This window comes from Astatotilapia calliptera, chromosome 10, assembly GCF_964374335.1.
Source record: "Astatotilapia calliptera chromosome 10, fAstCal68.1, whole genome shotgun sequence".
NCBI lineage: Eukaryota > Metazoa > Chordata > Actinopteri > Cichliformes > Cichlidae > Astatotilapia > Astatotilapia calliptera.
The window spans coordinates 8,473,928-8,487,122 of record NC_137431.1 but is presented as its reverse complement, the minus strand read 5'-3'; the positions used below and the strand labels follow the sequence as shown (position 1 = coordinate 8,487,122).

At 39.6% G+C, this 13,195-nt stretch overlaps 2 protein-coding genes across 2 annotated transcripts; both read right to left on the bottom strand.

Moving 5' to 3' along the window:
• Positions 1–31: 31 nt before the first annotated feature.
• Positions 32–9,274, bottom strand: ggnbp2 (gametogenetin binding protein 2). The gene is made up of 14 exons (XM_026182521.2): positions 9,139–9,274; positions 8,212–8,319; positions 7,924–8,004; positions 7,542–7,795; positions 7,211–7,309; positions 3,818–3,931; positions 3,512–3,721; positions 3,243–3,417; positions 2,968–3,156; positions 2,751–2,883; positions 2,513–2,638; positions 2,290–2,435; positions 1,976–2,188; positions 32–799 (listed from the first exon to the last, which is right to left on the bottom strand). Exons 2-14 carry the CDS (start codon positions 8,302–8,304, stop codon positions 596–598), a joined length of 2,037 nt encoding a protein of 678 aa, XP_026038306.1. The 5' UTR covers positions 8,305–8,319; positions 9,139–9,274; the 3' UTR covers positions 32–595.
• Positions 9,275–10,737: 1,463 nt separating this feature from the next.
• Positions 10,738–12,942, bottom strand: pigw (phosphatidylinositol glycan anchor biosynthesis, class W). Its single transcript, XM_026182557.2, has 2 exons — positions 12,784–12,942; positions 10,738–12,401 (listed from the first exon to the last, which is right to left on the bottom strand). The coding sequence occupies exon 2, from the start codon at positions 12,396–12,398 to the stop codon at positions 10,932–10,934; it is 1,467 nt and encodes a 488-aa protein (XP_026038342.2). The 5' UTR covers positions 12,399–12,401; positions 12,784–12,942; the 3' UTR covers positions 10,738–10,931.
• Positions 12,943–13,195: the final 253 nt, after the last annotated feature.

Sequence of the window (13,195 nt, the reverse complement as noted above, 5' to 3'; positions counted from 1 at the left end):
ATAAAAAAAAAATCACACCATACAAAATGTATACTGCATATTAATAAATAATCTTTATTTAGTAAAGTCTGCACATTGCGCTTTGATGTCACACCCAAATCATTTTTAAAAATGGATGTTTATTCTCTGTAAAATTTCATATTTAGAATTTCTGTACACATTTAAAGGTACAACTTTTATCACTACACTAAAGTGTCACCAAAGAGAAACAAAGTAGAAAAAAAGAAAGAATAACCCCCAACAAAACCCAAACATAAAACAAGATTCCTAAACTTTATCCCTACCATCACAGCTTGCAAAGCTTGATTATTGATTCCACTGTGCTTACCCCGATTTCCCCCAGAGAAGACCAACAAATAGCTAGGCTTGGTCAAAGAGAGCTACAGGTAAGAAGTGTCCAAGAAATGAGACGTGTGTTGGTGTGCAAAAGAGAGAAAAAGAGATGACAAAGAGAAGATAAGAATCACATTTACTATAAAGGAGAAGTGACTGAACAAGACACAAAAGGTACTCCAAGAAATCTTTCTAACAATGTTGCAGCAGTGGTCGTGAGTGTTTTTTTCCCCTCCCCCAGTAGGGAGATTTATTAGTGCAGTTAGTTGACACTAGTTGTGGCAAACCACTTTCCACAGACCGGCTTACTCCGCTCAGTGGCACGGCAGTAGTTTGTGAATTTCTCTTTCAGGAGCTGTCGGTACTGGTGGCGGTTGTTGTAGAAAGACTGGTTTCTTTCTAGAAACGCCTGAATTTCATCCTGCGTGAGACAATTCTCTTCGTCGGAAGTCACTTCTGAGTCCTCCTGTTTTAAGAACACGAGCAGAATAGAGAACGTGAGAGCCAGAACAGAGACGTAACCTTCTGAATTTCTGTAGGCAGACTACAAGTAAAGATGTTTTTTGTAACCAAAAGAGCTAATCAAGAGCTGAGAAACGTACAAAGCATTTTAACTGGGTGCTTGAAGATGCATCTCACCGTCATTTAAGATGTAAGTAAGTGAACTTATTTTTCTTAGTTAATCATATCCGTCAGATAAATTTGCAAGACATTGATAGTGAGCCACATACAAAGCTGTAATGCTGTGAATGCTATAATTACATGAGTGGTACTGCAAGTGTTTGATATACAAGTATAAGCCACTATTTTGAGGAAAAAGTATGTTCTGTAGATGCAACTTTTACATCCTGGTGACTTGTGGAAATTAAAGTTATGCATCTCTTGCAGGAGCTTAAAAATAAATGCCTGAATAACTATGTGGGGCTGCTGCAGACATAGTGGCCAAGTGGTAAGATGTGCTTCAAGAAGGACTGTGTCCAGAAATATTGTATTAATTCTAATTTTAAAAACCTGATATGTAGCTTAATGCAGAAAACAAGCCAGCTTCCCAGCCAGTTTTTAAGGTAGGTGTGCTGAGGTTTAACTGGGCCATGCTTGAATCCTTTATATTCATACTGATAATCATTTATTGTGCCAGTATTCCGTTTTAAACTTATGCAAATATACCTGAAATCAGTGTGAAATCACATCAATCATGTGTGACGATTTTGTCAGGCAGCAATAAATCCAGATACAAGCTTGCTGGCTGAAGCTCATCTGAAATACAGGCTGCCTATAATCTTTGTAGGAATATAAAGTGTCTAGGCTCATCTTCTTGACAGTCTCCTCACTCACAACACTCATAATAAAGCTGCAGTTCATGTTAGTGTTGCAAACTTTGCATCTGCACCTAGGAGATCATTCATCAGAGGCTCTATGTAGATTGGAGTGAGTAGAGCAGCAGCAGTCAGAGTTTGTGAACTGGGTGAGAGAGATTGTGCTGCTCTGAGCAACTGTAGCATAGCAGTTGTGTATAATTTATTCACACCATACTATCTGACTGTACGTTTTTACCATCCAGTCTCCAAAGCTCAAAAAGGTATTGGGGACATTCCTGGGTAGTAGTTACTACATCTCTACAGTTAACATATTTCTCACTTACCAGAAGTTCTACAAGACTTATATTTGCCATTGCAGGCCTCATGTGAAGGCTGAGGTTTTTCTGATGTACAGTCCACGGTAACCGTAGAGCAATACTGGCAAATGTATCGCCACATAAGGTGGAAAAGATTTCTTTGGTTCGACATGTGTGCGTTGAAGGCGGACTGTGGCCTGTTGTGTTCCCATCTGGCATGAAACCTTCACCCTTATGAGCCTGTGAAAATGTGCATCATGTTAGTGGGTAAACAGTGCTAAAGATTTTGCATACAGCATATAAAAACAATAAAAACAAAACTGTGTACTTTCTCGCCTTACCTCATTGCTACAGAACCCCTTGCCCTTCCTTTTTTTCTTTTTACTCTTGCACTGTGCATTTTCCTCAGAGTGTGGCCAGCAATCAACACAGCTGTCCATTCCATCCTCCTTGTCTTCAGCACAGTGATGAAGGTTTGGGTCATCTCCTTCAGAAGATAAAGAACCGTGAGGCAAAAATATGAACAATATCCTAAATTGAATCTTTGTTCTTCTCAAAACAGACCTGCTTCATCGTGGTTGCAGATTCCCTCGGAGCAGGCGATGTCAGAGCCTTCTCGCGATCCCGTTTCGCTGCCTTCCATACTTGAGGAGTAGCCGCAGTCACTTCCATTGCTGTGTGCTGACAAATCTGGAAAAATGGATGAGAACATTTGTTTTCCAGCTTTAAGCTAAGACCCGTGTTACTTATCCAAAACCCTCCTTAAAAATACAGGACTGATGTCTGTGTACATTTGTTTTACCTTGTTTGGTGTTGTCTGGGCAACGACAGGAAGTGCTCCTATTGGTGGCGACGGTCTCATCACAGCCGGCTTCATCCTCCTCATCGTGGCTACCACAGACCTTGCAACTGCTCTCCACAGACTCAAGAGAACCCTGGGAGTGAGGCAAAGAGAGATGTAGTTGCAGAACAACAAAGATAAATAAAAAAGGAAAGCCAGATTATTAGATCATGATTACCTCATCAAGATTCTTCTCCTTGTCCTCTCCCTCCTGTTCAGATGTATCAAATCCGCACTTGTTTTTGCGTCGATTTTTTCGCTTTTGCCTCTTTTTCTCCTGCTTCAGCTCTTTGGCTCTCTCCTCCTCAGACAGCTCCTCGACAAACTGCTCCAAACGGCTGATGCCCTGCATCTTCTCCACTGCCATCTATGCATGTAGTGAAAGGGACATTACCTTGGAGTTGCAACAGCCACAGTGCATTTATCATCTGATAAACACGTAGCCATATGTACCTCAAAACCTTTACGTAGTGCATCAATTCCCAAATGGAACAATATCTGCCAGGTCTGCTCCTCGGCTCGGAGTTTCTGCCAGATCCTGTGGAGCCGCTCATAGAGATGAATACCCAGACAGGTCAGGACTTCCTCTTGTGCAATGTCAATGGTTTTTGCATGTCTCTCTCTGCGTCTTAAGGAAAAAGTTAATAAATAACAATCAACTGAAATCAGAAATTATCAAAAGGTAGAAAATTACTCAAAATGAAAATTTGAGCCCGACTTACTCGTATCCTCCTGAGAACTCGGGCTCTGCCCTGCCAAGGAGATGAGCGATAAAGTCGGTTTCACAGCAGACGTGGATGTGCCGTTCATGGGGGCAACAGCACAGTCCCTCATACAGCGCAGCACAGTACCCCTTCTCTTTATTGCAGTCCACCTCCCCAACCAAGATGTTATATGCCCTCAGCACTTTATTTTTACAGTCTGTGCAAAACCTGAGGACAAAAAAAAAAGGAACACACCATTAGTTTCCTTTTAACAACTAAAAAAAGAACATTTTACAAATAAAAGTTAAGATAGGTAAAGATTACCTGTGTTTATGCAAGTATGTCTCCAGCGTCTCAAGAAGACAGGCACTGTCAATTAGTACCACCTCATCTCTGCACTCCTGAGACATCAGCTCCCACACATCCATCCAGCTTCCCCTGTAACATACAATTATTACACCAATGTCATTCCAGTGAACAGTTATCAGCTTCTAAACCTGCAGAAACTGATTTTTTGGAAACAGTGGAGATAAAGTCTATCCAATACTGACATGTCATTTTAAATAACACGTTATAACACTTTGGATATTTACACAGACAGCAGACACAGACGTGTTATCATTATCATCATTAGGAGTCATCTGAGGCCAGTTATTTTACCTCTCTTTAGTGAGCTTTGTAAAAGGGAAATCTCTAGCTCTTTAGCTTCTAAATGCTCTTCTATGTTGATTTCTATTGCCAGTATACATATTATGAAAAATGCTATACTGCTGTGAATATCAAGCAGAGGGGCTTACAGACTGACATGCTAATACCTTGATTCACACAACAGCATTATTATCAGCTTTAGAGGGATTGGCATAAGTTAGCCTGTTTTGCTTTCAACAACTTACTGACCAAACGCAACGACCACCTTCAAGCTCTTCAATGCCAACACAACACAACTGAATGAAAGATATGGGTGTAACCAGGAGTTTCAAACACTTTGATCAACAAGACTGGGTGTAAATGTCTTAAATGCATGACTGTGGTAGAGCATGGCTTACAGGCATATTTTTTTCCTAGCAGAGCACAACTGACACAACACTGAATATTTGTCTACCACAAATATATCAATAATGCCACTCGTTTGTTTATATACTTTTTCTTCTTCGAAAGAACATGTTAGTTTTATTTAGAAAAAGCGTCATGCAGCATGTCCAGAATAGCAGCTCTGACTCTGTTTCACTACTTGCAGCACAAGTAGCACAGTAACATGAAGTGTTGCTAACTAGTTTGCTGGTAAAGAACACTGAACTCATCAGTTTCCTTTTTCAGCAGAGCCACAACATATGCAATGGTATATGCAATGTATATACACTTATACTGTCACGTAGGGCTGCTCGATTATGGCAAAAATGATAATCACGATTATTTTCACTGAAATTGAGATCTCGATTATTTGACGATATTTATTTAACCCTTTAAGACCTACCATAGAACCAAGTCCGCCAGAGCTTATATTATATTTTTACATGCTGTAGTGCCATTTTTGGGAGCATTTCAAGTTGCTATACATCAATACAACTGTTATAGCCCATATTTTAATAATATGTATGCATTAAGTCAGTAATTAGTAATTAATTACATTAGTAATTACATTAATTGCAAAAAAGTGCAATAAACTACAAAAAAATTGAAAATCGTTTTTTTTTTTTTTTACACATATATTTCTACTTGGGGAAATTTAAGAGGCTTATTCCTCAAAACTTTAAATACAAAAAAGTTGCAAAAAATAGTTTACAACAACAGGAAATTTATTTTGAGTGTCTTCATAGTTTTATTTTGGAGATACAGCAATTTTTATATACTGCAGGAAAAACAAAAAACAATCCTATGATGCAAATTTGCAAAGAAAACAGCAGGTGCATCAAAATAAACTATTTCCAGCTGTGCAATTCTAGTTCTAAGCATCCCAGAAACTATTCAGAAAAGTCAAACATGACTTATAAAAAAAAAAAACACCAGTATAGGCTTTTAAGGCCTACAAGTAAAAAACTACATTTTCCGCGAAAATGACGTCACTTCCGGTGTCTGTCAGGAAATGGCGGACATTTGATAGTTCGTGTTGACATCTTTTTCAATGTGGGAAGTGTTATGAACAGCTGATCGGATCGGCAAAGTGTGTTTCTGGAATATTATGTTTTTGTTCCTGCAAACGCTTTTTATGCAATTTTTGCAAAGCTATATGTGGAAGGAAACCGTGGCCGAGGACAAGCTGATGGCATCAGATGTAAGTACAACTCCTCCGGTTTCATATGCAAAACAAATTATTGCGCTAGCTTACGCGGTTCCGGTTCTACAGGGATTTAAAGGGTTAACAATAACAATGTATTGAATAATGACAAATACTGATAACAGTGCAAATGTTTGCAATATAAAAAATTAATGAAAAATGTAAACATTATGTTTAGTGAACTTTGCAGTGTTGCTCTGTGGTGCAGCTACGACACCGTAGCAAAGTTTACACACTATGTCTACTTGATCCACGTCTGACTCCGCGAACCCATAATGTTTCCACACCACTGAAGGTTTTTTTTTTTTTTTACCTCTCTTTTCAACCAACGGCAGTCACTCTCCTCTCCAAATAACTTCGGCTTAGCTTTCCGAGCTTTCCTCGGGTCCTCTTAATTGTTGTGATGCTGTTCGAAATGCAGAGAGGTGCGCTCGATTTGCCACACGGAGCAGCGTGAGAGTAAAGCACGAGGGGGGGGGGGCTAATAATCGGCTCAGTCATTTTTAATGATCGTTGAAAGCCCAGATCGTAATCGTGATTAAAATTCGATTAATTGAGCAGCCTTACTGTCACGCAAAGGTTTAGGGTTACTAATGAAACCTGAAGCACTACAATCAGCCGATTTCAGTTAGTGTGTCAGAGGAGGAAAACAGCAACGTAGTTTAGAGTGTGAATATGGACATTTTTTTCATTTGCACAAAAGAACGAGATAAATGGTAAAGTGGAAAACTGCATCCAGGACAGAAACAACCACATTATGCTGCTAACAAAACTTCGGTTCTTTTGCAAGCATCTGCACAGACTGCATGCTAAAGCTAAGCTAGTAACTGCATTATTTTCAAGAAAAGTGTTGTGTGTAATATGTGGAATGGTGGCTTGAGTCTGCAGAGGCAAACATGTGAAAATGTGCATCATGCTAGTGGGTAAACAGTGCTGAAGATTTTTCATACAGCATATAAAAAGCAAAACAAAATTGTGTACTTTCGCGCCTCATCTCATTGCTACAGAACCCTCTCATTTTACCTCTTGCACTGTGCAACTCCAACACTGATCACAATAAACAGCGTGAAGACCTCAACAAACATGTACAAACATTTGACCCACAGCATTCAATTAATTCGCATGAGTGTTGCTGCTTGGTGGTTACTCTCAAAACGGAGCCAAAGAGAACCCAATGAGAATCAATAGGAGAATTGATAAGAAAGAAATCAATAACGGATATCGATAATTGAATTGGAATTGCTAAATTCTTATCAAATCCCATTCCTAATGTGTACACAGGCCATTTTCAACAAGTTTACCTGAATACCTGATCATGTAAACACAGATGAAAACCGTGTTTTGTCTTCTGTCACAATTCTCTTAATTCTTTCATTTTGTGAAAAACAACATCTGAAAGAACATGTTAATGAGCACAAGATAAAAGTAGGAGCATTACTCACCCCAGAGGTTTCGGCTTGTGTGTGTCTAAGGAGTGTAACTGGCAGCGTTTGTTCTTTTTACTTTTCGGAATAGCGTCAATCACGTCATTCAATTTTGCCCTGTTAAAAAAAATTTGAATAAAATAAAAAATGTAAAAATTATAACGACTTTAAATAAAACAGTGTAAGTACACTACTATCATCTCTGACACTAAACTGGTAGAGTGGCAGTAGCTACTGTCACTGCTTGTTAGAAACCTGAAAGCCTTGCGTGTACATATAAGAGTTAAAAATTTATATTGATTAGCACTCTGACCTGTAATAAAGCACTGTATTTTTCTCTCCAGCTTACCCATGGACATAGAAGAGCGTGTAGAGTTTCTTCACATCTGCCAAACATGTCTTGGTGACAGAGAGCATGCCTGTGGGTTTCACAGTGAGGGGCTCCAGGGCTGGGTTCCCCGATTCCACTAGATGTGAGAAGAGACGCTCCACACTTCGTCTGCAGCCCACGCATGGAACCAGCTGAGCTAGTGCACTGTACACCTCTCTTGATGCCACCATCAGAGCAATATTCAAGTCCTGCTGGTTCAACTTGGAGTGATACTGTGAGCCAAAGAATCACCACTGTTAGCAAATAACAGAGGGCAAGCTACCTCTTTTAAGCTAAGCTTGTGTAGGTAATAGGATTTTTTTTTTTTAATTTTAGAAGAAAGGAGTAGAACAAAACTCACCTCAGAAAACTGTTTCAAGTGTGAAGTGTTTATTTCGTGACTATCAACATCCATTACACTGTCAGAAAACTCCATTACCATCTGATGAGAGACACAAGGTAACTGTAAGGCTTAACTGTATTCCTGTGTTACATTTTAATGTATATCAAATGAGCATAATCACAGGCAAAACTGTCTCTTTGCTTTGACACTTTAACGGTACAGCAGTCACATGCTAGCTTCATTAACATTTTTTTTTTTTTTTTTTACTGTGGCTATACCAAAAGACAAAACAAACAGCTTTCTCACCGTGAGTGTTTCATCGATATACAGGGGGATCTGTCTTGCCAGAAATGGGTATTCCTCTTCCCCCTCCCTGCAGATTGCTACTAGGCGTGCCATGACTTCCAGTTCTACCTGCAATTACACACAGCAAACCCCCTGATCAATTTGAACACAGGCTACAACGAGCTAATGCTAATCTGGTGCAGGTTACTACCGGCCAACAACACGATCAAGCGATCTGACAAATCACCAGGTGCAAAGGGTGCTAATTATCAGCCATTTGCTGAATTTAACTACATGTGTAATGGTGCAAATGCAGATATAGAAACTTGGATACAGATTTGTACCGACCCTAGATTTATCCTGCTAAGTTAGCAAAACAACCTGGTAAACGAGAGCTTCAACAGATGACGAGAGCTGAATTGCGTTTAATGTCGTTATATTCATTTGCACAAGTTTGGACCAAAATAATTCCAGTCATTAAGACGTGTTTATTAGCGCTGGCATTTTTATCGCTGAGCAGGATAAACCAGTAACCGGCGAGTAGCAAGTTATCATTAGCATGTTGGCTAATTTCATTTCCCAAAGCGCTTTTAGAAAGTGAGGAAGCCAGTCGGCGTATTCAGGACGCGATGTTCTCCTCATAACGGAGTGTATGACAGCTTAACACATACTTTATATGTTACAGTGTTGCTTTAGTTTCCCTACGCCCTGTCGATGCGAGTAAACTTGGTTAACTTATCCGTTTGCTGATCGTCAGCGTCGCGAATTCTACAAAGCTAACATTAGCAAGCTTGAATACGGCTAATATAAAGTTCAGCTGGGTGACTGGCTACTTAGCGTCCGACACTTTCGTCCGTTGTTTTTTTTTTACCAACACTTACACGATTGATTTTTATTATCTTGGCAGATAAAGGCGCACGACTACAACTAACTATTGATTTTACTTACCCTCTCCTGAAAGACTCCTTAAAGAAATAAACAACTGCGACAGTGAGAGAAGCTGCTACGGTGGCGGAATCTTCATTACTGATTTCACCTTTGCCCTGCTCACGTAGGCGCTGACGTCTTAAAGCGTGCGGCCTACAGAGGGCGCTATGTTGGCAGGAAAAAGCCGATTCACGTTCACATTGTAAGTGTAGATTGAAACAAATCATAATCTTAGTGTATCATAGAGTATAGTATATCATATTATAGTTCGTGGCAATTCAGACATAAAACTAAACTTAAATAAATTCATTCATTGTAATTTACTGGATTCTTTAGAATAAACTGTTTCATGTTTCTAGAGCCGATGATAATGCTCATACGTTTGTGAGGATGGTGGTGGGAATAGACTGGTGATAATGCACAAAGTGCATAATTTTAAAATGATTAAACAAAGCGTAGATTTTATTGTCATATTTCGTTGTATAAACTAGAATAACCACTGAGATTTGAGTAGAACATTACTGTGAGAAAAAGAAACAGGTGCTTAATAGCTGCATGTTACATTGAGGGTTAGGCTATAATTTTAGCTCATTTTAACAGTCAGATTTGACAGTGAAACAATTGTGATGGAGTTGAGCTTTATTCAAGGGGCCAAATAAAAATATTTAATGAAACAATTGGGAAATGCAAGCATTTTTTCTTCACAATCCCCTTCTTGTAGGGTCTGAGAAAATAACTGGTCAAATCAATATAGTGACAAATTATTAGTTTAATAATTTATCAGGAGTCCTTTGGAAGTTGCAAATTATGGACATAATTCAAAGATGTTTGCCATGGCCTTACTGTCTGCATGTGCATCTTTATTTTACAGATTGTGATCAATGTCATATTCCAAGCCTTCATGACACTTTTTTTCTTCCCATCATTCTACTACATTTTGATCTTAGTTTTATGTGTCTAAACAATGCAATTTCTTCATTTAATTGTCCATTATTTTCTATTTAACCCTTCTATTTTGTGCCTGATCAATAGTTTGCATCTTGTGTTGAAGTCCATTTTCTCTCATTAAGTATTTTCTTTATGATAGACTTGGATAATGATGATGAGTGGTTTCATGTTGTACAGGGTTTCATCTTTTTCATGGAAATGATACTGCGATCATTCACCATTTTGTCTGCTGCTGATATCCTGTTCCTTGAACTTAAAGAAGAAAGTCTGCACCTGAAGTCATGCTGTGGTACTACTTTTAGCTGCTCCTGTATTTCCAAGATGTAGGGGTGATAACAGCAGGTAGCTCCGCATATTTGGGTTGACATATTTTTATGCCAGAGGCCCTTCCTGAAACAACCCTCAAAGGATTTTTTTTGTCCAATCCCAGGACTGAACTGGAAATTTTTTTACTTGTTAAGCGAGTGTTTAAATCATTATTTTACTGTGGTATTCAACTAAAATAATTTTTTTAACCTGAATGCATAATATGTATGCGCATAACTGTAACAAAGTCCTTCTTCATCTTCAGTTTAATGTCACTCACTGTGAGTGGAATGCAGAAACTAGCAGCAACAGATTACATTTTAGAAAAATGCATACAAATGCAAAATAACTGAGCCTCACTGAATATCGTAGTTCATGTCCTCATTTATTCACCCATATACATATAAAAAGATATTTGCATAAAATATTCTGCACAAGATTATTTTCAGCATGTAATCTTTTAAATGTCAGTTGTCTGGACTTTCAACGTCTGTCACTCGAGCAGTAACAGACATTTAAACAACCTTTAAAATAACACAAATCCTTTTCAGTGCACAGAATTACCAGAATTTGACTGTAATTCCATAGAAATGTAATACATATATCACAAAACAATTTATGAACATGTACAGCAGCAAAATACACAGTGAAAAAAAAGTGCTACAATTAATCGTGTCCACAACTGAGTTGGTCAATCCTGTCATGACATTGGCAAGCAAGAAAAACAGAAGCTGATTCCTGCTGACAGCTTGAATGAGGCACAGTCTCCCTATTTCACCGCTCTTTTTGTCACCATCGTAGTGCTTTTTGTACAAATTCCATGACGAAGGTACAAAGTGACAGCCGGATGCTCTTTTAGAGAACAACAGAATGATATCAACTAAACCGAGGCAGGACAGGAAAAACAAGGACTGTGCGACACTCCAGAGGTAGAAAGGGAAATTGGCCAAGCGGCGAGAGACTGGTTCCACAAGCGTCTGACATGTGTGCAAAGCAGCATACAGGGCGAAACTTCCCAACAAGAGGCTAACAAGTGTTCTGAGCCACACTCTAACATTGGCTCGTGGCTGCATCACATAAAGTCCAATTTGAACTCCTGAAAGGTAGATGGCCACATAGCCAAATATAGAGAACAGGCCCTCTTTGTTAGCGTGCAGAAAGTCCTTTTCTCTGTCAGTATTGTGGATGATAAAAGCTTTGAGCCCTGAAGTCTCCAGAGTGAACTGATAAAATCCGCTGATCAGAAGGGCAAAGATCCACAGCAGACTGGTTGGTAAAACAACTAAAAGCACAGAGGCCATAACTCTGACGATGGCTAGTGTGAAGAAGAAATTCCAGTGGACGCCGTATTCTGTCACGTGCTCGTGGTAGCTGGTCATTTTGACACTCACTAGCCTCCCCATGCCAAGAGCAACCAGGGGCCAGACAGACAGGAGCTGCTTTGCAACATGACTCATTTTGGACCCTGAGATGTTCCTCCTCCGTGCTTCAGGGCACACCAGGGCATTTGCGAAGATAAACGCTCCAACTCCAAAGTCCATAACCCCTGTGCCATAGGTCTCCGTTTTAGCATATCGTCTTGGGAAGACACTGAAGTCTACGGCCAGAATGCTGATGGCTGTTTTCACATTTACAAACACCCTGAAGAGAGTCACAAAGGGAACCTGATTGAATTCAACGTGACTCTGCAGAAAGGCGCTGACAGTGTTCTTCGGGCACCCACAGCAGATGTAGCAGAACACACAAGCAGAAAAAAAGGTCAGGCTCACGGCGACCTGGTGGAGAACGCTGCTCAGAACAGTGCACGACAGGACGAGGGGTACAATGAGAGCACAGAAGTCTAGAAGCAGGTGAGAAAACAGAGGGTGTGGTAGTGGCAGGTTCCCTTTGGCTTGATAGTAAAGTATCAAAAAGAGCCCTCTGTTGACAACACACACTGGGGAGAGGAACGAGCCCAGGGCCACCTCCTCCAGGCTGGTCCCATTGAGATTGCTGACAAATGCCTCCTTCAGTTCCCTCTGAGCCATGGCCTGCACACATTTAAATTCATTATTTTAGACGCTGAAAGAAAATTACTGGTAAAATCATTGAATACGCAACACAGACAGTGGAAGATTAAACCATCATGTGTTGATTTTGCTGGGACAAGGATAGACTTTCTGAATAAAAGCTTTACAGGCGAAAATACAGGCGACATACAGGCGAAGCAGCCTTTATTAGTAGACACTGACTTTTAACGAAGTACTGGGAAAAACAACGTACCTAGATCATCAGCTGGATATGAATTTCAATTTGAACTTGCAAACATAATTTCACCAGTGCTTACTCAGTGCAGGATAGGAATTCATTTCTCTCGCCTGCTCTACGTCCTTTACACGCTACAAAGATTATTTACAGTTTATAAGAACTTACCCAAGGTTTGTCTGTTGCGGACTGGAAATAGCTTACAGATATACCGGTTTTACAGCATTTCTAATTACAACTGCTGAAAGCCAGGAGACTAACCCAACCATGATGTCTGCACCTACAGAGAATGCCTTCGCTCATTTCCGGGTTCTCTTGACGCATTCAGGGGAACTCGGATTTCTGTCAACTTCCAATGATAACGGCGCAAATATTTTTTGTGCATGTTGAATTAAACGACTGAAAAAAGGTATTTACTTACTATTTGTAAGATTTTAGATTTCACCACCAAAGAGGCTTAGCATCATCGAAATCAAATAAGTAATTTATTGGGCCCTTAATGTGGAAGCATATTGGAGGAAGTAACAAGAAAACTATTATAACAATTATAACATCGAATTAGCTGGTCATTAAAAAGTTA

Bases quoted from the DNA above. Each gene is read 5' to 3' on its own strand.
- pigw (XM_026182557.2), bottom strand. From the start codon at position 12,398: ATGGCTCAGAGGGAACTGAAGGAGGCATTTGTCAGCAATCTCAATGGG.
- ggnbp2 (XM_026182521.2), bottom strand. From the start codon at position 8,304: ATGGCACGCCTAGTAGCAATCTGCAGGGAGGGGGAAGAGGAATACCCA. The intron at 8,005-8,211 runs GTGAGAAAGCTG...GTCTCTCATCAG, and splicing joins ATATCGATGAAACACTCACG to ATGGTAATGGAGTTTTCTGA. The intron at 3,418-3,511 runs GTAAGTCGGGCT...TTTTTCCTTAAG, and splicing joins GAGTTCTCAGGAGGATACGA to ACGCAGAGAGAGACATGCAA.